General features: G+C 34.0%; 5 protein-coding genes across 5 annotated transcripts; 3 read left to right on the top strand and 2 right to left on the bottom strand.

The window, feature by feature from the left end:
* LOC124490791 (myotubularin-related protein 9) lies at positions 1 to 7677 on the top strand. Its single transcript, XM_075730828.1, has 5 exons — positions 1 to 177; positions 232 to 1038; positions 5786 to 5936; positions 6012 to 6458; positions 6527 to 7677. The coding sequence occupies exons 1-5, from the start codon at positions 116 to 118 to the stop codon at positions 7583 to 7585; spliced, it is 2526 nt and encodes an 841-aa protein (XP_075586943.1). The 5' UTR covers positions 1 to 115; the 3' UTR covers positions 7586 to 7677.
* alpha-Cat (catenin alpha) lies at positions 1040 to 4790 on the bottom strand. Its single transcript, XM_047053345.2, has 4 exons — positions 2302 to 4790; positions 1755 to 2236; positions 1567 to 1686; positions 1040 to 1504 (listed from the first exon to the last, which is right to left on the bottom strand). Exons 1-4 carry the CDS (start codon positions 4334 to 4336, stop codon positions 1340 to 1342), a joined length of 2802 nt encoding a protein of 933 aa, XP_046909301.1. The 5' UTR covers positions 4337 to 4790; the 3' UTR covers positions 1040 to 1339.
* ATPsyndelta (ATP synthase, delta subunit) lies at positions 4820 to 5703 on the top strand. The gene is made up of 3 exons (XM_047053362.2): positions 4820 to 5066; positions 5124 to 5277; positions 5328 to 5703. The coding sequence occupies exons 1-3, from the start codon at positions 4947 to 4949 to the stop codon at positions 5537 to 5539; spliced, it is 486 nt and encodes a 161-aa protein (XP_046909318.1). The 5' UTR covers positions 4820 to 4946; the 3' UTR covers positions 5540 to 5703.
* mRpL40 (mitochondrial ribosomal protein L40) lies at positions 7582 to 13187 on the bottom strand. Its single transcript, XM_047053360.2, has 2 exons — positions 13089 to 13187; positions 7582 to 8347 (listed from the first exon to the last, which is right to left on the bottom strand). The coding sequence occupies exon 2, from the start codon at positions 8244 to 8246 to the stop codon at positions 7686 to 7688; it is 561 nt and encodes a 186-aa protein (XP_046909316.1). The 5' UTR covers positions 8247 to 8347; positions 13089 to 13187; the 3' UTR covers positions 7582 to 7685.
* Positions 8376 to 24454, top strand: LOC124490786 (trio Rho guanine nucleotide exchange factor). Its single transcript, XM_047053338.2, is given in 15 exon segments — positions 8376 to 8766; positions 9111 to 9185; positions 9265 to 9339; positions 9433 to 9550; positions 9616 to 12307; positions 12309 to 13943; positions 13945 to 14564; positions 14628 to 14829; positions 16596 to 17016; positions 19834 to 20183; positions 20260 to 20673; positions 20762 to 21135; positions 21193 to 21349; positions 21404 to 22077; positions 22934 to 24454. Coding segments are annotated over 14 exon segments (8487 nt in total). The 5' UTR covers positions 8376 to 8766; positions 9111 to 9118; the 3' UTR covers positions 23622 to 24454.
* The last annotated feature ends 79 nt before the right edge of the window (positions 24455 to 24533 follow it).

A 24533-nucleotide genomic window follows, 5' to 3' on the forward strand; every position in this document is an offset into this window, starting at 1 on the left:
GCCATCAGAGGGCAGCACCGTCAACAACATTGTGCACGTGTTATTTTTTTTTGCACACTTTTCATTTACAATCTTGTTGTTTCTCAATAACTTTTTCAAGCAAAAAACTACCAAAATGCAAAACGACGATGTAATCTGGAGCGTATTAACATCTTCACTTTGTTCATATCAGATCAAGTAAGTGAAAAAAATCAAAAGTTTTGGTTTGTATTTAAATTTTGACGCTATCAGGACGAAAACACAGAATTTCTGCCGCAATGAGTACAATGTATCGGGACTTTGTGGCCGTAAAACATGTCCATTAGCCAATAGTCAATATGCTACTGTACGCGAAGAGCAAGGACAATGTTTCCTTTACATCAAAACCATTGAACGGGCAGCATTTCCATCGAAACTATGGGAAAAAGTGAAATTATCTCGACAATATGGAAAAGCTCTAGAGCAAATCGATGAACAGCTGATGTATTGGCCGAAACATCAGATTCATAAATGTAAACAACGACTCACGAAAATCACTCAATATTTGATACGTATGAGAAAATTGGAGCTACAAAGTCCAAAAAAACTTGTCCCATTGGCATCGAAAATCGAACGTCGAGATAGACGTCGTGAAGTGAAAGCATTGATTGCTGCTAGGCTTGAGAATTGTATCGAAAAAGAACTGTTGGAACGATTGAAAAAAGGAACCTATGGTGATATCTATAATTTCCACCAGAAAGCGTTCGAACAAGCCTTAAGTCATGATGTTGAACAAATGCAAGATGATGGGGAAACTGAACGTGAACTCGAATTGGAACTAATGTCCGATGATGATGAACAAGAAGAACCAGCGACTGAAACAGTTGAATATGTAGCAGCCGATGATTTTGATGAAAGCAGTGATGATGATGACATTGAAGATCTAGAAGCAACGACAATGGCATCGAAAAAGAAGCCCAAAACACCGTCGATATTGTCAAAATCGACGAAAAGGAAAAAACCACATGTTGAAATTGAATATGAAAATGAATTCGATAGACCATCCACATCAAAACAACGATTACATTGAAACAATATATAATTTTATTATTATCATTATTATTACTTGCTCATTACACATTAAATTTTTATATAAAAATAATTTCATTGGAAGTAATAAGTAATAAGTGATTTATATTATTAAATTAAATATATAAAAATAAAATACCAAAGTCATCAGGCACATAGTTGTTGAGCGACATCATTCATCCATTCTATGTGTGTTTTAGTTTTGATTACATTCGAAATTTAGTGGCTAAAAAAAGGCATAGTAGTAGCAGTAGTAGTGGAGGGATTGGGTTGATTATGTCCATTTGTCCATTTAAACTCGATCAGAATTACTTTGAAATTCAGATAACGCTTTGATTGGTGCAATGTTTCGTTTCTGTGATCCACGACGCACTTTTGCCCGAATTTCATCAGGTCGTTCACGACGTACTAACGGTTTCTTTTCCGGTGCTTTCATTTTCCACACAAATATTGGATACTGATAGAAAAGTCAAATGCAAACTTTTAAATGAGAATAAAAAACATGTCAAAATCACTCACATTAAGTTGTCCATTGATACGTGGATATTTAGTGGATGCAACATACGATGATTTCACTGTCAATACAACGGCATTCATGAGATTTTTGGCCGCCTGAATAAGACTTGTTGCGCTATCAAGCTGCAAAAAAAGAACATGAAAACAATGTTCATTGGATTCAGATAAACTCAAATTCAAAAAAAACTTACACCAGATACGATTAAATTTCCGGAAATATTCTGTACATCTGCTTTGACTTTGGACGTAATATTCAACTGATGACAATATAAATTGATCATCTGTAGATAGGCGATCAAATCTTTTTTCGTACTAGATTCAGGACATTGTTCGGCAATTTGACGGGCAAACTTGTCCAATTTGGTGCCATATTCGGAAATTTTTTTCGCTGCATTTATAACATCCATCGTTGTTTTCAATGGACCTTTACCACGTGTGAAATCTGTCATTTCCATCATAATCATGCACATTTGTTTGGCTATCACTATGATATCGTTTCCAGTATCATCCCATTTCGCTACTTCTTTATCGAATTTATTCTTTTCTGTACGGAATGTTTCTACTTGTTGGGCAATTTTTTCTTTTTCCTCTTGCGGTACCAATCGATATGCGTCACGAGCATTATTAATACCATGTATCTCGGGATATTCATCGAAATCCGTATGTATGCTTGCTGTATGATGTGAGAAAATAAAACAAAATTAAACAAAACAGAGCAATCTGAATAGAAAAACTTACATTTCGAACGTGTTTCATATGTATTATTGTCTTCATATTCAATTTCGGTTTCAGAATCCAATTCTTCCACGGTTCGATTCAATAGGACTGTTCGACGAATTTCTCGTACACCATCATAAACGAGACGTGATGCATCGATAAATTCATTTTCATCCACAACGGGTTTATCGCCATTTTGATTATTGGAAGCAGTGGCAGCAGCATTTTTCAATATATCCACAGCCATTGAAACACGTTCAGCGAAATTGGTCATTATTTGATCACGAAGACAATTGACTGCTTCGAGTACACGTTCAGTATAAACACCTGGTTCATAATTATCCATTTCGGCTGTTACGACATTACAAACTCTTGCTGAACGTCCTCGTATAGCACCGGCTGTACGATCCAATGTGTCGGCATCACTTTCCTGTAATGCCAACACACATTTGTTAACATCTTCCAGTATGTGGTTTTCTGATACGGCCAGAAAATCATCAATGGTGGTAATATCATCAACAGCCTCGGTTAATATGCGAACATGATTATTCCATGAATCACGGAATGAGTCCATATTTTCTTGCGCTACTTTCGACTTCGGACGTATAGCAAGTATTCGTGCAGCATTTATAACTTGGGGACAAATCGTTTCAATTTGACTGGCTGCAAATCGTACCATTTTCACACCTTCTTCATTATTCGACATTGAACAGGCTAGATTGGCAACTTCTACCAATTTTCCAGCATGTTCGTTGAATACGATGGCCAATTCTTCCACTTCGTTTATGTCACCTTTACGTGCTGCTTCGATCAACACCAATAGTGGTACATTCGTTTCCAAAAATGAATCCGACACATGATCTATAACGGCTTTACGTAGCTGTCGTCGTAAATCTTTTGTTTTCTGCGTCATATGGTCAATTGCTTTATTCAACGACTCGGATGGTTGTTTTTTCGATGCCTTTGCCATGTATTCCGAAAGGAGATCCTGTAATGCTTGTCGTACGGCATTACATTCGGCAACGATACGTTCACGACGTTCATCACGGGTACACGACGAATCTGCCATTAATGCTGCACCGCTTATGATGGATTCTAGACGTTCTTCCAATGCTGGTCTTGTTTTGGCCTCATTATAAGCCAACGGATCCATAAAGATGGAATCATCAAATTCATCCAATGCTGAGGCCAGTTCTCCTGGACCATCATAGATTGAATTGACGATATTGTTTGGACCGGATTTTCCTTGAGCAACATCACTAATAGTAGTGACTGCCTCACAAACTTGACGGAAAACAAAATCACGATTTTCACGTGCGGCAGGAATTTCTGGATGTCGTACATATACTTTGGATGCGGTCAATAGCATCATACAATTCTTTTTGAGCACAGCACGTGCAGCAGCTAGATCTTCTTTTAGTTTGGGATCTTTCAATTCAGCTTGACGTTTAGCGGCCAGATTAATCAATTCGGCTGTATTACGACCAAATTGTCGAAATGATTCGACCAATTCGGCTTGGCTAGAGGCATTTTTCACTTTATCCAAATCATTCTCAACAATTTCCAATGATTTCATCAGACGATGTACATCGACCATATCGGCAAAGATCAACAGGCGTGTAACTGCCGACAATAGATTTCGTGCAGCTTTAACCATACTGTTTCGTTTGATTGATGAACATGGTTCTTCGGCAAATTCTCTCGATGCTTGACTCATGATTTCACCTGCTTTACGTACCTCTTCAACAGCGCCCAACATGTCCATTTTGATGTCGGGATTTTCCAAAGCAATTTCTTCACCACGAACAATAAAATTTTCCGTTGCTTTTTCAACGGCTGCCACCAATACATGTGCACGTTTTGATCGACCTTTTTTCTTTTTCGATGGACCTTTTGTGTTTACCAATGTCGTCACTTGCATAACCAATGGTTCAAGTGTTTTCTCCACCGAATGTGTACGAATTTCCAGATTTTTTGGATCCCATTTCACGTTGAATTGATGAGATTGTGGCGGTTGATGATAATGATGATTGTTGTTGTTAAGAATGGCTTGCATGTTTAATAAGTTTTGCAATATTGCAATTGTAATTTCAATAATAGGAATGATGAAACAAAAACAGAAAAAAATCTAAATGGAATTCAAACTCGAATAACAATTGAGCACATATAGCTAACGTAGCAATTTTGTTGTTACGTTGTACAGCCATATCATCACATCATGGCAATACAAAACACAAAATATAAAAAAACCGATCGACCAATAATAACAAGTATCCCGCGGGACCAGGTCAGATGTGAGATAAATGAAATAATAAAAAAGAGAAAGATACAGTGGCGCAGTTCAGTTTTCAGTTCAATTTTGGTCCAAATTTCATCTCACAAACGAAATAGGGAATAGAGAGAGAACCTGTTATATTGCCACGATGTACTGTCATTGATGTTGGATAATGAGTCGAGGCATGAATAATAAGCGGGTGTGAACTATTCGTGATGAGTATATTCAGTCAACTATTTTCACAGCTGGTCGACAACGTCAAGTGTATATAGTTGATCAATGTGTCTCAACATTTTTGTCCAAAGGACATTTCTTTTTGTTTATTTGTGCGTTTCGTTTCGGCTTTTTTTGCATTTTTCCAAATTTTTTTCTGGCTTGAATTATTGAAAAAATGAATCATCTAATTCGTCAAAGTTCGATGCTAGCACGGCAATCATTTGGTGCGATTTCACGACGAAATTTGGCTGCTGCTACAAGCGGTATGCCATTAACCTTCACAACACCAAATGAGGTATGTCGAATTTATTCATCATAACATTGTGTCTAATTGAATTCTTTCAATATTCAGGTATTTTATAATGTTGCCGATGTTCGACAAGTTGATGTTCCATCCTTTAGCGGTAGTATCGGTATCCTACCTAAACATGTGCCATTGTTGGCCGTATTGAAACCTGGTGTCGTTACCGTATTCGAAAATGATGGTGCAGCTAAACGATTTTTCGGTAATTATTGATCACCTAATTGTTTCCAATAAATTAATGTCTATTTTCAGTGAGCAGTGGCATATTATCAATCAATGATGATTCATCCGTTCAGTTGTTGGCTGAAGAAGCCGTACCGGTTGAAAATATTGATGGACAAGCTGCTCGTGAAACATTAAATAAAGCTCAACAGCAATTATCATCAGCATCGGACGAAGTAGCACGTGCCGAAGCACAGATTGCCGTTGAAGTTAGCGAAGCTATTGTTGCTGCCTCAGCATAAAATCTATGTCAGAATCGTTTGTTGCCAATTGTATCAATTTAATAATGATTCTTAGATTATCATAATTAATTAATCAATTGATTGATTGATTAATTCAGAATTTTGTAAAATTTTAAATCCAAATTTGAATAAAATTGAAAAAATTGGAAAAATTGAAAAAAGTATCAATATGACTTGGGTTGATTCGTTCCTGTTGAAATAGTCAATTTTGTTTGATTCGATCAGATAAATATTTTTTTTCTCTCCAAAAATGGAATTTTTCGATTTGATAAAAACGCCCAAATTGGATGGAGTTGTTATGTATGATACGTTTCAGAATAAAATCGAAGGAACCTTGTGTATCACTAGTCATCATTTAATCATTTCATCTCGAAAAAATGATTTAAACGAATTGTTTGTGAGTGTTTGTTTTGAAAATTTAAAAATTTAAATTTACAATGTGTTTGTATCCACCCCAATCAAAAAAATGTAGCTACTACATTCGATGATTGATGTGGTCGAACGAAGACCAAATTCCATTGCAACCGGTGGTGTTCTCGTGCTTAAATGTAAAAATTTTCGCATTCTAACAATCGAAATTGTTGGCTGGACAGAATTCATAAATATCGCCACATCAATTGAATTATTGTCGAATCTAAATGAACCACGATTATTGTATCCATATTTTTATAACCCTGAATTTACATTCGTTGAAAATGGATGGTATCAATTCAATATTGAACAGGAATTTACCAATCTGACACATTCCAGTGATGAGTGGCGTTTGTCGACGGTGAATAAAAATTTTGAAGTTTGTCGTACCTATCCAGAAACGGTTATTGTGCCCAAATCAATAACCGATGATTGTATCCGATCGATTGCACAGTTTCGTTGTTTGGGTCGATTTCCTGTGCTGAGCTATTATCATAAACCGACTAAAGTGAGTGATTATTTTTTGTTTTTTGTTTTTTTTTTGAATCGAAATTTGCTCATTCATTTTGCAATTAGAAAGTATTACTTCGTAGTGGACAGCCGATGGTTGGTACGAATTCAAAACGATGTAAAGATGATGAAAAACTTATCAATACTGTACTGGGTGCTGGAAAACGTGGATTCATCATTGAAACACGGACACAAAACCTAGCACAATTAGCTCGTAATAAAGGTGGTGGTTTTGAACTGGAAATGCATTATCCACTATGGAAACGTGTACATCGTCCTATTGATCGTCATTCAACGTTGTTGGATTCTCTTAGCAAGCTGATTGAAGCTTGTAATGATACAACATTATCGATGGATAAATGGCTATCAAAACTGGAAACATCCGGTTGGTTATCACATGTAAAAGATGTTCTAAGCAGTGCCTGTCTGGTTGCACAATGTTTAGACCAGGATAATGTGTCCGTATTGGTACATGGATCCGAAGGAATGGACTCGACACTTCAAGTTTGTTCATTAACCCAGATCATATTGAATCCTGATTGTCGTAATGTTCATGGATTTGAAGCGCTAATTGAACGTGAATGGTTACAGGCTGGTCATCCATTTGCAACACGTTGTAAACATAGTGCATATACGATGCCAAGTGCACGTACACGTGAACAATCGCCAATATTTCTCGTGTTTTTGGACTGTGTCTATCAAATCTATCAACAATTTCCATGTTCATTTGAATTTAATGAAAAATTTCTAATATTTTTGTTCGAAAATGCCTATTCATCGCAATTCGGCACATTTCTGGGCGATTGTATTCGTGAACGTAATGAAATGAATTTTGCCAAAAAAACCGTTTCACTGTGGTCATATGTGAATCGTCCAGCGATACTTGCAGATTTTCTAAATCCTCTATATGAACCAAATAGCGCAGTATTATGGCCATCGGTTGCACCACAATCGTTGGAATTATGGAAAGGAATGTATCTACGTTGGGTGATGGAACCAACCATCACCGAAGAATATCTCGATCGTATTGCAACATTGATTCAAGAAGAATCTACATTGAAACATCGTGCAACAAAACTTCGTCGTATGTTGGAGAATTTAAAGCAATCTCAACAACAGAATTGATTGATGATCTACTAGTCTACTAGTATTTAATAATTTTATAAATAAATTTTACATGAATCATTATTAACAATAAAAAAACTGATTATCATTCATATCATTGCTAAAGACGCCATTCTTTTGTTGTATCTTGTTCACGACCATCTGGACATTGATAGGATGGATTAGGTGCTGTATGTTTTTTGACATTCATCACCTGATATGGAATCAAATTCGGATCAATTTCGATTGCCTTTTTGTATAGGTCCGGATAATCACGTTCAAGTATATCCATTGCTTTCTGTTGTGCATCCACTACCGATTTAATACGCCGCATTTCTTCACGGGTTTCCAGACCTTTATAGATGGACCAGATTTTATTTAGATAAATTATCATTCTATGCAATTCGGTCCGTTCTTCGGCCGTTATTGATCGTTGTCGTTGATCTAATTCACGTACAACATGTGGTGGCAATTGTTGTTCAAGAATCGGTTTCAACTTCAATGGGACCGCTTGCAATCGATTGATTTCACGTTCCAAACGGCGTACTTTACGTTCGAATTGTTTTTTTGTTGTCAATGGATTGATGATTTTTTTCTTTCGTAATGGTTCAGCATATGATATGGCTGATAAATGAATTGATCGTGATGATGCTAATAATGATCGTTGAATTATGGACAACATCGTTTTGTGATTGAATCAAAATTCTACAAAACAACAACCAGAACCATAGATTCCCAAAATAGAATCCAAAGAAAAAAATAACAAAATAACCTGGGAGGAGGCTACATGCGGAGCGAATAAAAAAAACAAAAAATTACCAATCTAGTCACAATCAATATACGTTTTATCATAGAAGTATGAATTATTGTTAAAAGTTACAGAATATTTTTAGTAGTAGTAGCATTAATTACTGAAACAAGTGGATATTATGGCCAAAAGTTCATTGTGCTATTGAGACTACAAAGGTATATAGCCAATATCACGTATATATGAGGGGGCCGGTAATATTGGAGTTTTGCTGAAGTATAAAGAGAAGAAAAAAATTGTTCGTCGAACACAGTGAAAAACATACATAGCAAATCCAGTTATATAAGCAAAAGTTAGAATGGGTTTTTTCTGTATGTGTCTGTTTGTGTGTTTACATGTCGAATGTGAACAAAAATTGATCATCATCATTGAATTAAATTCAATCAACAAAATGGTAATTAGAAATGGAAAATACTCGACCAAGAATCTTCTCCAGGTGTGAACAAAAAAAAATGTAATTGTGATTGAATCATCCGTGATATGATGATGATGGTTAATTATCATTCAATCATTCAATTTATTCGATGAAAACATTGTAATTGTATGAATCATCGTTCATGACGAATTTCACCTGGAATTTGTTTTGTTACTTTCCAATGAAACTATCTGTGTGTGTGTGCGTGTGTGTGTGTGAAATAATAATACTCATTCTTTTTCTTGTGTTCTGTTCTGTACCACCGATTAATAATAAATTATCAAATTCATTTTTGTCGAATAACGTATTTTTTTTGTTATAAGATAGAAAAATGGACAATTGGAATTTGGATTGTCCAATCGATTCGAATGATTCATATGAATGTCGCAACATATTGGGTAAGTAACAAGTTCAATGATTGATGGTTTTGAACATTTTTTCATTTTTCCCACTTGACAACAACTGAATTTTGTTCAGAGTGTTTTCGTAAACAAACGATTAAAGCTTACGATATAAAATCATTGCTTGAAGAACGATATGCCATCCTGTCCGGTAAGTTATGATAATGATTTTTCTTTTGTGTTAATTCAATTCAATTATTTTGAACAACCACAAACCAACTGATGACCTAAATGATGATAATAGGAGGCCGAGATATACGAGGTGGACCAATCATATTTTTTCCATCACGTCAACCATCAAGTGAAAAATTTAATATTGAAAATCTGAAAATAATACTCAATTATTTTGCCTCGATACCAAGGTAATGATCATTCGATTAACCTCGAAAGTAATGACCATTTTTCTCTCTCTCTCTCACACACACAGTGATGAATCAAAAGCATTAGAATTTTGTGTCATAATTGATATGCGTGGATCAACATGGTCAACCGTCAAACCTATCTTGAAAGTATTGGACGAAAACTTTCCCGTCAAAATTCATACGACATATATCATAAAACCGGATAATTTTTGGCAAAAACAACGAACATCATTGGGCACGACTAAATATAAATTTGAAACCGTGCTCATATCGGTCGAATCATTGGCCAAATACATTCAACTGAATCAGCTGACAAATGATGTCGAAAATGGTAGCTATCCATATGATCACATCAATTGGATACAATCACGCATTGTTATCGAACAATTCATGGAACGTATTGCAAAAGTCTATTGTATAATGCTCGGCATGAAGGAAGAATTGAAAAAGATAACATTCTCCAATGACAGTCAAGTGATAAACAGTATTATTGAGGAACATAAAATGATGAAAAAGAAAATATCAGAAATACCTGTCGATGATGTCGATCTTGAAGTACAACAATTGTTAGCAAAATTGAGCTATTTCATGCACGATACAAATATGATCCATTTGAAACAATCATATAGCCGGGAATTGATCATTAACAAATTCTTCAATCCAGATATTGAAACAGCGATTGCAAGAATATTTCAAATCGTAAATGAAATTCATCATTGTCGACAGAATCTTCTCAGACTTTGGAATCAAAAACGTGTTAAATATGAACAACACCTTCAGCTATTATTATATGAATCGGATGCAAATAAAATGCTCGAATGGTTACGCAACAATAAGGAAATATTTATGCGTAGTTTCATCATTATCGGAACAACATTGGCCGACATCAAAGAACTGCAGGAAAAACATGGCGAATTTGCTAATGCATCTGTCAATGTTTATGTGAATATCACCAAATTACAACATGTTGCCAGTAATATGATTGAAAATGGCCATACATCCGTACAGCTTATACAACAGATTACTGGACAGCTAGATCGTTCATGGAAAGAATTTGCATCCATTCTGGATCAACGAAATCTGTTATTATCCATTGCATTAGCATTCTATAATAATGTTGAGGAATATACACAACAACTGCAGAATTTCTCCACATTTTGTGATAATCATCAAAATCTTCTTCAACAATCATCATCATCATCGACCACAACGACCACGACCACGACGAATATATCACCATCATCACCAGCATATCATCAGCAACAACAAAAAGTCAACGAATTAGAAAGCCTAGTGAAAAAGATGCAATCATTTTATGAGAAAATTGTTTATCTTTATAATGAATGTCATTCAAGTAGTAAGAAATTAATTACACAATTAGAACATTTGTATAAAAAATATTCGGGTGATATTGCTAGTCATCATCATCATCATCATCATCATCATCATCTTCCTCATCAAGATTCGAATACATTTTTACATCAATTCTACCGTGATTATAATGACAGTATGACAAATATCATGTCCTTGTTGCAAACATTAGTAATGAATCAACAGAATATTGATTCAAAGTGGCATTATCTAAAGATTAAACTACATCAACGTCTAGCATTGGCATTGTTTCAGGATGATGTACGCCAGGTACTCGATTGGATCAATGTTCATGGTAACGGGTTTTTGAATAAAAATCCTGGTATTGGAAAAAATTATGCAAAAGCAAAAATTCTACAAAAAAGTCATATTCACTTTGAAACCGTTGCACAGAACACCTATACGAATGCTGAGAAACTTTTGGCAGCAGCTGATGAATTAGCCCGTACTGGTGAATGTAATGCCGATGAAATATCCGACGTAGCTCGGCAATTGCAATCACACATATCAACATTTGCTAAACGTGTGGAAAATCGTCGAACCATATTGAATTTGGCCGTCGCTTTCTATACGCTTGAAAAAGACATCAATAATTATGTATCCGAACTACGGAATCAGGTGAATGGAACACCATTGGATATGCCTGAAAATAAGGATTTGATAGAAAAAATCATCAATAATTACCTCATGCAACGTAAATCTGTCCATACACTAATTACGAATGCAATCGGAAAAGGACAGCTACTATTGAACGAATTGAAAAATTATTCGACATTTCACCAGGAAAATTATGACTATTCAGAAGAATCATTTCACTCATTGTCATCATCCATTACAACCATACAAACATCGTGTGATAAACTTAAATGTCTTGTACAAGAATTCGAAGATCTTTGGAATAGCCAACAATATAAACACGAAATTTGCCTCAAAATTCGTCTATTTGAAACAGATTCAATCAATATTACTTCACAAGTTGATGTTTGGATTGAAAACATTCAAAGTGCAATCTACATGGATGAATCCAAACAACAACAACAACAACAACAATCTCAACAAATGCAACAATTGACTCTTGCTGATCTTCAACAATATGAATCTAAATTGGCAGCCACAAATGAAAAATTTACCCAATTACAATCGATAATATTTGAATCGGTTCATTATGGAAAAGAATTGGACCAGCTTTTAGAATCCTGTCCATTTCGTTTGATTGTCAATAAAGGCGGTAATAATAATGAACAAACTGGACATGATCTAGTGAAAAAGATAACGACATTTTTAAATGAAAAAATTATCGACCTTGAAGACATCTATGAAGTGCGTAGAAAACAATTGGAACAAATGATACAATTCGGTCATTTCCAATTGAATGCCGAACAAATTTTCAATTTGGATACGTAATGGCGATTCAATGCTTAAAAGTTCATTCTATATACCTACTTCATTGAAAACTGCCGAAAATCTCCGTTCCGATCATGAACAATTTCAGGATGCAATCGAAAAGACACATTGTCGTGCCATCTATCTACATCAAAAGGCTGATTCGTTGATTCAATGTGGCCACTATAATTGTTCGGCAATCGAACAAATCTCGAATGAATTATCAAAACGATGGCAAAATCTGATGACACATGCTGAAGATCGTCATAAATTGGTGTTGGCATCCATAAATTTTTTCAAAACAATCGAACAAGTTTGTTCGGTCGTTAGTAGCCTGCAAAATGAATATAAACACGATGAAGATTTTTGTGGTGCAAGTCGATTAACGGTGATTACGCCGGAAACGATACGAAACCTGGACAATAATGATGAATATGCATTAAGTTGTCAGATCAGTAAACATCATGAACAAAAAGAAGCATTTCTCAAAGCATGTACACATGCACGTAGAAATGCGGAAAATTTTCTCAAATACATTCAACGCTGCATACAATATTATTCGGCAAATTATCCCAATCAAACCTACACGAATGCCGAGAATCGTATCAAGACAATAATGGACGATCTACTAACCCAAGAGAATCGTGTATTGGAATATTGGGCTGAAAAGAAAAAACGTCTGGATCATTGTAAACAATACATATTGGTGGAACATAGTTCCAAACAAGCATTGAAATGGATCAATGAAAATGGTCTCACATTCATACAAACTAAACAATCCTACCTTGATGATCAAAACCAACAACAATCGTTTGATCGCGAAAAATTGGAATCACTTTGTATTGAATTCAATAATTTTAACCATTATCTTGGTGAATGTCGTGAGAAAGTATCACTACTGTCGCAGCTATCACAGAATCTAATACAAAAACGACATACACACGAAGTTGCTATCAAAAAATGGGTCCAATTCGTCGAACAATCATATAAAGATTTCTATAAACAACTGGATCTATTTAAACAACGATTAAATGAAAAACAAACATTGTTCAATATTGAATCAGCTGCTGCATCTGCATCTGCATCATCAGCAACAGCAGCCACTATGATTATCAAAGATCCATCACCATCAATTAGTGCTAATCAACAGTCATCAACACCAACAACAAATCTAGTCAAAGATATTATTAGCAGCGCTAGTAGTAGCACTAGTGGTGGTAATGTTCGGAGATCGATAAGGAAGAAAGATTATATTATGGAAGAATTACTACGCACCGAACGTACCTATGTGGAAGATCTTAAGCTCTGTATCGATACATATCTACGAGAATTTCGTTTAGCTGGTGACAATCATTTGCCACCGTTTCTTCAGGGCAAAGAACGGTTACTATTTGGTAATATTGAACAAATCCATGATTTCCATAAACGGGTTTTCTTACGTGAATTGGAGAAATATGAACAAATACCGGAAGATGTTGGTCATTGTTTCGTAACATGGTCATCATCATTTGATATCTACGTGGAGTATTGCAAAAATAAACCCGATTCCAATCTATTGCTTGTACAATATCAGGGTAGTTTTTTCGATGAAATCAAACAACGATATTCGATTCTACATCCAATCGATGCCTATCTGATTAAAACCGGTGCAACGAATAACTAAATATCAGCTATTACTTAAGGATTTACTCAGCTGTTCGGATCCAGGCCAAGAAGGCGAAATTAAAGATGGATTAGATGTCATGTTGAATGTGCCGAAAAAAGCAAATGATGCAATGCATTTCTCAATGCTCGAAGGATATGATGTAACAATGGATCAATTGGGTGAAGTCTTACTGCAAGACGTAATGACCGTGTTTGATTCGAAATCACTATTCAAAAAAGGACGTGAACGTCGTTTATTTTTGTTTGAAAAATTGTTGATATTTTCCAAAGAAATCCGCGATTCAAGTGGTAAATCCAAATATCTATACAAAAATAAATTAATGGCAAACGAAATCAATATCAACGAAACACTGGACGATTCGGAATTGAAATTTTCCATTTGGACTGGCAAATTATCATCAATGTCTGACTATAAAATCACACTGAAAGCATCAACATTGGAAACAAAACAAAATTGGATTCGCAAATTGAATCAGCTAAAAACGGATACATTTTTGTATTCAACGTTTTTCAAATCCAAATCTAATCAACAGAAATTGTTAAATTCAACATCATCCTCCTCGATCAATAATAACCACAATAATCGCTCAAGCCGGTGAGCATATTTTTTTATTATTTTTCTGTGTTTTCAAATTTTTTGTTTAATTGAAAAATATAGTGATTTTAATACTGATGATGATGAATGTTTGAATGTCGTTTCTAATTCAATTTCGACAAATGGCAGCAATAGTGATACTCATCATCATCAAAAACATCAGCCACTGCCATCCTCATCATCATCATCGACAACAATGACGGATGAAAATACATCATTAATATCGACTACAAGTTCGGGTTATAAAACTGATACTAGTGACAAGGTATGTGTTTTTGTTGTTCAATCATCATCAATGTGTGATTATCTTTCTATGTGTTTGTGTGTGTGTGTGTGTGTGTGTTTATAAAATTCAATCGAAGCATGTAATTCCTGGTTCCAAAATGATCCAAGCAATTATATTATACACATGACCGACAGATAGAAATAAGCCAAGATTATATTAAATTGTCCTTTGCTTGAATGTTGAATTTTCCATTCTCTTTCTCTACACCAATACACAGTGGCCGTGGTCGTTTGTTATTTCTGAATTCCAGGAACGCCTGTAGCTTAATTCTTAATATATAATATTATTCTACGAAAATGCCATTCTTTCTTGTTATTTAGATAGCAATTTGAAATTGCAAGAAATGGTGATGAATATATTTACATCCAAATTTGCCCATGTTGCTGCTGCTAGTTGTTTTGGTTTGAATTATCGTCTCAAATATAACATTTTAGAAATAGAAATAGAAACAGAAATAGAAATGATATATATACAACTCAGTATGATACAATTGTTGTATGCATATTTGATGGTCATGATGATGATGAATGAGAATAGGAAAAGCATTCATTATGACGCCGAATCAGTCACTTTCTGAAAAGAAAAAATTGATATAAGAATTCTCTCGTTTTCTTTTCTATTTTATCGGTTTTTCCGTTTTTCAATTTGTCGTCAGTCTGTCTTTCAATCATTTTAGAGAAACATTCATATACCCTGAATACCGGAGAAAAACAACAAAGAGGCAATAGGAATGTGAATTTTTTTCTTTTTGATACATAACTTTTACTCTGAATAATTCACATACAGAGTGATGATCGTCAAAAATAGTGAAACAAAAAAGTAGTAGCAGAAAAATTAGATCAAAATGTTCACCAAACGCGCACAGCTCACACATTACAGTAGCCATTTATTCCTTTTGCTCCTGATTGTAAATCGTCTATCTCCAGTTCTCTCAATTTGATCCAGAAACCAGCGAACGAGAGATTGGCAAAAAAAGTTTTTATACTTTATCAGTGATGATATTAAAATTTCAATGATGATTATCTTTCAATCTGATTTTGTTTTGTGTTTTTGTTTTTCTTTTTTGGACCACAATCTTTGAAATTGTGATATTTATTCATTATTGTTCAGGTATTTGTTTGCGTGTGTGTATGTGTGTGGGTGGGTGGCTCAGCCATCAAAATCATCATCGTCGTCGTTGAGGTATTTTTGATTTTTTGATTGAATCTCATTGAATATTGATTTGTATCTCTCTGTTGATACCATTCACACACATGCTCTATTTTAGTGACAAATCACTTTTGTAACTAAGCAGCAGCAGGTAATGCACACATCTGATTGATAGAATTTTTATTTTTCAATTCGAAAGAATCCTGGTCCAAGTTGATAATGAACACAGAAACAACAACAATGCTGAACTATGAATTTCAACTTGTTTTCGGTTTGCAATGTTGTTCTTGTTGACGTATGATGTAGTATGATGTATTGTTTTTCATTTTTTGTTTTGTTTCAATGCAATTGTTGTCATTATTAATGATAACCATAATAATTCATGATCATCATCATCATGATTGTTGTTGTTGTTGTTGTTGTTGTTTTGAGAGAAAAAATGACAACTACACTGCATTGCATTTCATTTCATTTCATTTTGTTTTGTTTCGTTTTTTGTTTATGTTGATTTTTGTTCTGTGAACATGATTGATTAAATGTTTGAAATTTTTTCGTTTTCTTTCTTTTTGCCCATTTTACATTAACAAATGAAACAGACAATCCATGATTATGCATGGATAAAAGAAGATTTCAGTGAGCAAAAAATTTCATCATATGATCATCAACGGCAACAATGGCCATTCTTATCAGTACGAATTGGACAAAAAGTAGAAATTATTGAACAACGTATACATTCCTCACCAACAACACATTTGGGTGATTTTTGTCTTGTCAAAACGATTCAAAACGAATTGAATGATAATCACCATCAACATCAACAATTGCAAGAAGGTCTTGTACCAATCAATATATTACGATTTCCTTTGCAAAAACAACAATCATTATCATCAACATCCTCATCATCGATAAATCATCAATTACAACAACCTCAACAACGTCCATCGATTATGTCAACGATGACAACGGCCCAACCAACATTCGAATCATCATCACAATCACCAACAACAACTGGTGAAGGTAAATATAGTTGCCGTTCTTGTTTTTTCTATTATTTCTCAGTTATTTTTACTAAAGTGATATTTAGCATTCGAATTTTGCAAACATTTTCGTTTTTTTCTCTGGAAAAGTTTGTTTTTTCAGCAATTTTAAAATGAATTTCATTTATTTTTTTATGTCACTATGCTCACATTGCTTGATTGCATTGTGCAAACATTTCTGTCGATTGATTGGGAATGGAATTTTTCTTTTCTATATCTCTAGTTTGTTGACATTAAATGTCATGATGTTTGTGTGTGTTTTCGAAATTTTTTCTTAGTCCTGAATATTCTTTGTCTGTCTATCACAATTGTTGATGTTTAGTTTTCTCCCTCTGTCCAATCGACTAAATTATTCTAGCCCAAACAAAACAAAAATGAAATCTCAACTGCTCAAAAACATTATCATTTTCATCATTTCATCAATTGAAAATACAGGGAATGAGGAATACAGAAGGCAAAAAACAATTTTCATTCACAATTTTTCACGATTAACCATTTGCTATTAAGGGTAGATTCTCTCTCTCTCTTTTATTTTCGTCAACAAATTCTTTTTTCTCATAATTATTAATGGTATGGCTTGCATATGACGAACAATTTATTCGCTCGACTGATCTTCGGTCGATTTGTGTTGTTGATAACAACCACGAATGATGATTGCCATTTTTTTTAAATGTCCACATATCATATAGAAGCATAGCATACTTGATAATGACGGCGTCTACTATCGTGTTTTCTTCTCTCTCCGCATATATAATCAGTATTCACACACACACGCACACACTCGGGTTTTGAAATTTTATTTTATTTTCACCACACTGAAACTTGATCCAATTGGATTCACATATGACGATGATGATGATGGTGGCATATGAAATTGAAACGAAAAACATTCATTTACCACCATCTCGATTCTGTTGCTGTTACTGTCTAGGGTTGTTTTTTGCTATATGTGTGTGTGTGTGTGTATGTTTGGAATGCCAAGATTCTGGTTCTTTTTTCAAAGGAAACCTCATTTTTCAGGGATTTTGCTTGTTTCCTTTCCTTTGAATGATGATGATGATGATGAGCGCTATACTTTTTTTCATAAGAAGAATTCATTTTCTTTTCTTTTTTTGGTTGTTGTTCTGGACCAAAATTCTGTTTTTTTTGTTCTTGTCTTGCGTCTTTGAGTTTCATTTTTTCTTCCCCATCATCATCATATTCGGTTAGTGTGCGTCTTTTTTTTCTATTTGTTGTTGTCGTTGTTTTTTGTTGTTTGTGGTATTGCTGCAATTGCTGCTGGTGGTATGTTATATGTGTGTGAGTGTTTGTGTTTGTGTTTAAACCAGCGAAAAATGACAAAGTCAAGAGAAAAATGAAATAAAATTTTCGGTTTGCTGTCCGGTGTGTCTGTGTGTTTGATTAAATTTGATTGAATTTTGTCCATTCCTTTGTGGATTTCATTTTTTGCCGATCAAATTTTAGTGATTTTTATTTTTTGGTTATTGCTGTGGTTTTTGAGCCACTTGAGTGTGTTTCCAGCCATTTTCACTTTTGATCTGATTCAATTTGATAATCATATTTTTTCTCTCTTATAAATGTGTCGTGGCCGATCAGTCAGAATCAATAAAATGATAAGATTGGTGATGATCATTACAATCGATATTGACAGCAATGGTTTTCTTAAATTAAATTTATTGATCAAATTATTGATGATGTTGATGATAATTGTCATGTGAATGATTGACACCAAATTGCACCTCTGTGAATCACGAGATATTGATGATCAAAATTTCTTTTGTTAAAAGTGCCTTAACCAGATTTTTCCATTTCACTTCAATTAGTAATCACTTGGCTTAGTTTTCAAACGACAAAATGATGATAATCGCATTTAATAATAGTCATTATCATTATTCATCATTGACAAAAATTCTTTTTAGTTCCTGGTGGTTGAATCAATTCCAGTACATTGTCATCGTTAAAATAACGACAACGACGACGATTGCCTGATAATCCTGTAAAGTTTCTTTTTTGTTGAGAAAAAAGCACAAATTTTTCTTTTGAAATCTGATGAAAGTTGGAATAACAAATCCCGAAAAAAATGAGAACAATAAATGTGGTGCACCATGGTTTTCAATGTGTTTGTTTGTGAACACGAAAACGTTTGACAACAAACTAATCTTCAGATTCTCGTTTTTTTCCATCCATAGTTGATCATAGTCATCAAAGTTGCTCGAATTACAGCATTTCTTCATCTTGTTTGTCTGTTTGCTGTCGTTGTCGTCTTCGTTCAAATCAATGAAGTTTGTTGCATGATCTATGACTTTTTTCTTTCTTTCTTGTTTGTGTTTGTGTTCAAAAAAAAAGAATTTCCAACGTCATAATTATTTTTCGGTTCTGGTTGACAAAAAAAAACGAAAAAAATTTGTTTCAATTCTGCCAATACACGCACAACCAATACGCCTACTCAATGTTTTGCTCTCGTTGTTGTTGTTGTTCTTCAAGTAGTGGTGATAATGATATTGGTTACCATAATAATACTGATGATGATGATTTAGTTGATTCAAAGTTGAATACTATAATAACATCACAACAACCATCATCGAATTTTATTCAGAAAACGAATGGTACAAAATTTTTGAATGATGATCATGTTTCCTATCATCATCATCCTCTTCATCATCGTTTCAATGTTGTTTGTAAGAAGAGATTTTGATTTTTTTTCCTGGGAAATTTTTTTTTCTGAATTTGAATCTGAAATTTTGTTTTTTTTTTTGTTCTGGTAGTAATTGAAAGTTTGTTTTTTTTCATTCATTAGCTGATTCTTCCACATCCGTATTATTCCATGATCATCAACATCAGCAACGACAACAACAAATGAATCATTCAACAACCACAACGGTCACAATGGCCGAATCAAATAGCAATACGAGTGGTGGTGGCGCAAGTGGTCAGAATAAAAAACGCGGCGTATTAAAATGGATTACAAATCCGGTACGAAAATTAAGTCAAGGTAGTAATAAACAGCAACAACAACCAGTAGACAAATCAGCAATTAATCATCATAATAATGATAATGATAATAAACCGACTACGACCATGTCTACATTATCGAATACAAATAATGTGACCATAATTACACATTCCCCTACTGCTAATAATAAACAAGTATGTACACGTACATATTACATGGGTCATCATCATTTATTGATTGGTTTTTGGTTACTTTATTCTAAACTTTTAGATTCTACCATTATCACCAAATTCATCTTCATCATCGTCATCATTATCATCGACAATGATACCAACTAATCAAAATGAAATTCTCATCGATCCGACTGTATCGACGACAATGATTGTTGTCAATACAACAATAGCTAGTAATACTAATGATGATAATAATCATGTGAATAACGCATCACCAGCTATAATAAGTGATATTAATGTCATTGGTGGTGGTGGTGGTGGTGGCACCGGTGAAGAGGATTGTGATTTAACTGAAATTGAAATACCACCACCAATGGCTGTTATACAGGAACATAATTATCAAACAATTATGTCGTCATCACAAGCAGCACAAGATTCAACAGTAATGACGATCGATAATGAACAGCCTTCATTACCAGCAACAAAACAGCAGCAACAACAAGGATCAAATGCAAGTCTTTACTTTTAGGATTATCTTGATAGAATCCATTAATTTCATTTCATTCTATTTTCTCTTATTGGTTGAATGTTTTGATTAGATTGAACAAATGATGAATAGGATTAGCCTTGACGATAGTCAAACACAACAACAACAACAACAACAACAAGAATATTCTGGTCGTGACGACGACGATGGCGATGATGTAACGAACAAAACAATCAATGAACAAAATAGCAATACATTGGACGAAGAAAAAGATCGAGCATTAGAAAAAAGAAAATTTGTTTTGCTTGAATTAATCGATACAGAAAGAGATTATGTACAGCATTTAGGCATGATTGTCGATGGCTATATACAAATGTTTCGCAATACAGACAACGATACTATGATACAGATCCCAGATGATCTTAAAGGTGGTAAATATAAAATTGTTTTCGGCAATCTAGAAAATATTTATGAATGGCACAAAGAGTAAGTTGTTTCGTTGATTGATGGAATCACATTTTTTAAAAATTGCATCCTCATTAGTTACTTTCTACCCGAATTGGATAAATGTATTGAACAACCAGCTAGATTGGGGAAAATTTTCCGTAAATATGAACGACGTTTGAATATGTATGTTGTGTATTGCCAGAACAAACCTCTGTCCGAAGCTGTCGTTTCCGATCATTTTGATTTTTTCGAGGTATGTTTGTTTGTTAAAGATTTACCATTCTGACTGATTGTTTGTTTCATAAAGGATGTACGATTAAAACTTGGCCACAAATTACATTTGAGTGATTTATTAATCAAACCAGTTCAACGTATTATGAAATATCAATTGTTATTGAAAGACGTGTTACGTTGCACCGAAAAGGCCGGTATCACTGGTGAAGAGATTGATGATCTGAAAAAAGTTGTCCAAATTATGATTGTCGTACCGAAAACAGCCAATGATATGATGATGGTATCAAGGTTACAAAATTTTGATGGAAAAATATCTGCTCAAGGAAAATTGCTACAACAAGGTCAACTGTTAGTTGCCGATGTCGTTATACATTATGGAACGAATCTAAACCTACAAACGGTCAAGCTCAAAGAACGACAAGTGTTTCTGTTTGAACAAATTATTATATTCAGTGAACAAGTGGGCCAAAAAACACAATTTTCGAATCCGAATTATCTTTATAAAAATCATTTACAAGTGAACAAAATGTCACTGACGGAAAAATCATCATCATTGGATTCGAAGCAATTCTTGTTGAAATCAAAAGATCCTCAACAAGATGGTCTTGCATTTCTGTGTGAAGGCCTCACAAAAGAGGATTCAATCGAATGGGTATCCAATATACGTGCCATACTTGACACACAACAAGATTTTCTACGTGCACTTCAATCGCCTATTGCATATCAAAAAGAGCTGACCAAAGAAATGTGAGCAATTTGAAATGCCAATTCAAATGCCTAAAAATATTGTCCTTGTTTTTTGTTTGCAATGATATGAAACAAACATGAAATTGATTGTTGATTGTAATGAAACCAGAAACCGAAATAGTGAATGAAATACCAGATTTCAGAAGTCAGATCAAGAACCTGAATGTTTTCGGGGACCCCTTTCAATCATTCGTTCGTTCGTTCGTTTTGGTTGATTGATTATTTCTCCCCATTTATAATCCTGAAATTATTATGAAAAGAAAATTCCATCATTACCACCACCACCAACACCACCACTGCCACAATCACCAACAAACCTTTGCCACAAACAAACATCCGGTGTGTTTGTCTGGACAATCAGATACATCACGCACTAAACACACAGAGACACAAATTACATCAGTTTTCGAGTTTTTTCTCTTTTTTGGTTGTCATGTTCCATCCATTTATATAAATAATGTCAATCTGTCCATTTATGCGCGTGTGTCTAGTGTGTGTGATGTTTGATTTTCTTTACTGGTTTTGATTTTCGTTCATTCATTCCGTTGAAATCATAATAATTCCAATGAAATTCATTCATTTATGGTAATTTTTTCCCTTGATTTTCTTTCAATATTTGCATTATGTATGAATTTTTTTTCCTCACCCATCATTCATCCATTTTATGATTTAACCCCTATTCCGTTTCATTTTCACTCTTTCAATTTTTTATCTCTTTTCGATTTACATGTGTGTGTGTGTTTGTGTGTCTGTGTGTCTAATTCATTCATTTTTTCCTCTTTCGTTTACTTTTTCTTTTACTTCTATAAATATGTTTTTTTTTGCTGCGTGTGTTATTTACTTTGACATGAATTAGTTCTGCGCCGGAACTATGTTCATTGTGGAATCCTTCATTGAGAAAAACCTTATCACATCCACCAGCTCATATTGCTGCCAATCGAGAGAAATCAAAATCATCAACATCATCGTCATCAACAACGACACCAACAACGACGACGACAATATCGACAAATGGAAAATCAATAAAAACATCATCATCGACACTTGGTCCGACACAAACATCTAAATCCGTGCGGATTACATCCAATACAAAAATTAAACATGAAAAACACCAACTACCACGAATACATAATCACCATAATGGTTCATCCAACATTGATAAATCGATAATGAATCAAAATGGTGATCCAACATCATCATCATCTTCATCATCATCGATTATACAAAAACAGCCTAGTCCATTCAAAGAAAAGAAACGTTCGATTATTGATGGATTCAAAAAATCATTCAAAAGTAAACGTAATGATCTACTTGGTGGCGGTTGTGGTGGATTCGATAAATTATCATCTGATCATACAACATCTAGTCATAGTTTTGATGCTACAGCCATTGCTAAGAAAACATCATTAACAAATGAATATCTTGCCAAAATGAATCCATCAATAAGACGTTGGTCTGAACAGACCACTACTACTACTACTACATCATCATCATCATCATCTAAATCGTCCAAATGCACATCATCGAATGCACAGAACAAATAATGATGATTTGCCTAATTTTTTTTTAAATATTTCAACCGTGTAGTGTCGAACAACGCAAAACAAATTGGGTTAATTCACTTGTTATATAAACCTTTTTTTCTGATCTCATGATCTCACATCTCTCATATAGAATGATAATTCCTATATACAGAATGCAAAATACCAAGATTATGATTAACACCTACACACACACAAAGATGAATCATATTTTTCTATATTTATCAACCAATTTCAATTCATCAATCAAATGTGCAACAAGACAAAAATCATTTATAAATTTATGAACATTGAACAAAACAAAAACAACTAGACAAACACACACTAACACACAGACAGATATTCCAGCTGCCAAAAATGAATGAGAAAAAGGACTTAACCCTATCATCATCATCATCATCATCATGATCATCACCCTCTAATCTTTCGATTACCGAATGTAAATATCATATCATCAACCTCTATCCGAATCGAAATGAATATAACAGATCTGGCCAGCAAATTTATCTGGTTTGTTTTTTTTCTTCAAGTTTTTTATGTTTGTTTTCTTTTGCTTCAATTGTTAGCATGGGACTTTGTTCTATTTTTTTCACTTTTAATTTTCTGACACAAAAAAAACAAAATGAAATTTTTTTTTTCGAAACGTAACGCTCTCTTAATTCCTGTGATGTGATGCAAATGACGATTCAAATTAAATACATCGAAAAATTGATTCAATTAAATAATGGCTTACAAATTTTTCAATAAAATTTAAACCAAAAAATTCATATTCATACAAATCTGTATATTTTCAAATTTTCAAACAAAATTAAATAAATCAATTTAATTGTCGGTCTTTTCTATTACTGTTAATTCATGGAAGTCAACAGAGAAAAGAGTATCTCGTCTATTCTAATGATAAATTGTTTTCAAAAA

This window comes from Dermatophagoides farinae, chromosome 4, assembly GCF_024713945.1.
Source record: "Dermatophagoides farinae isolate YC_2012a chromosome 4, ASM2471394v1, whole genome shotgun sequence".
NCBI classification, from domain to species: domain Eukaryota; kingdom Metazoa; phylum Arthropoda; class Arachnida; order Sarcoptiformes; family Pyroglyphidae; genus Dermatophagoides; species Dermatophagoides farinae.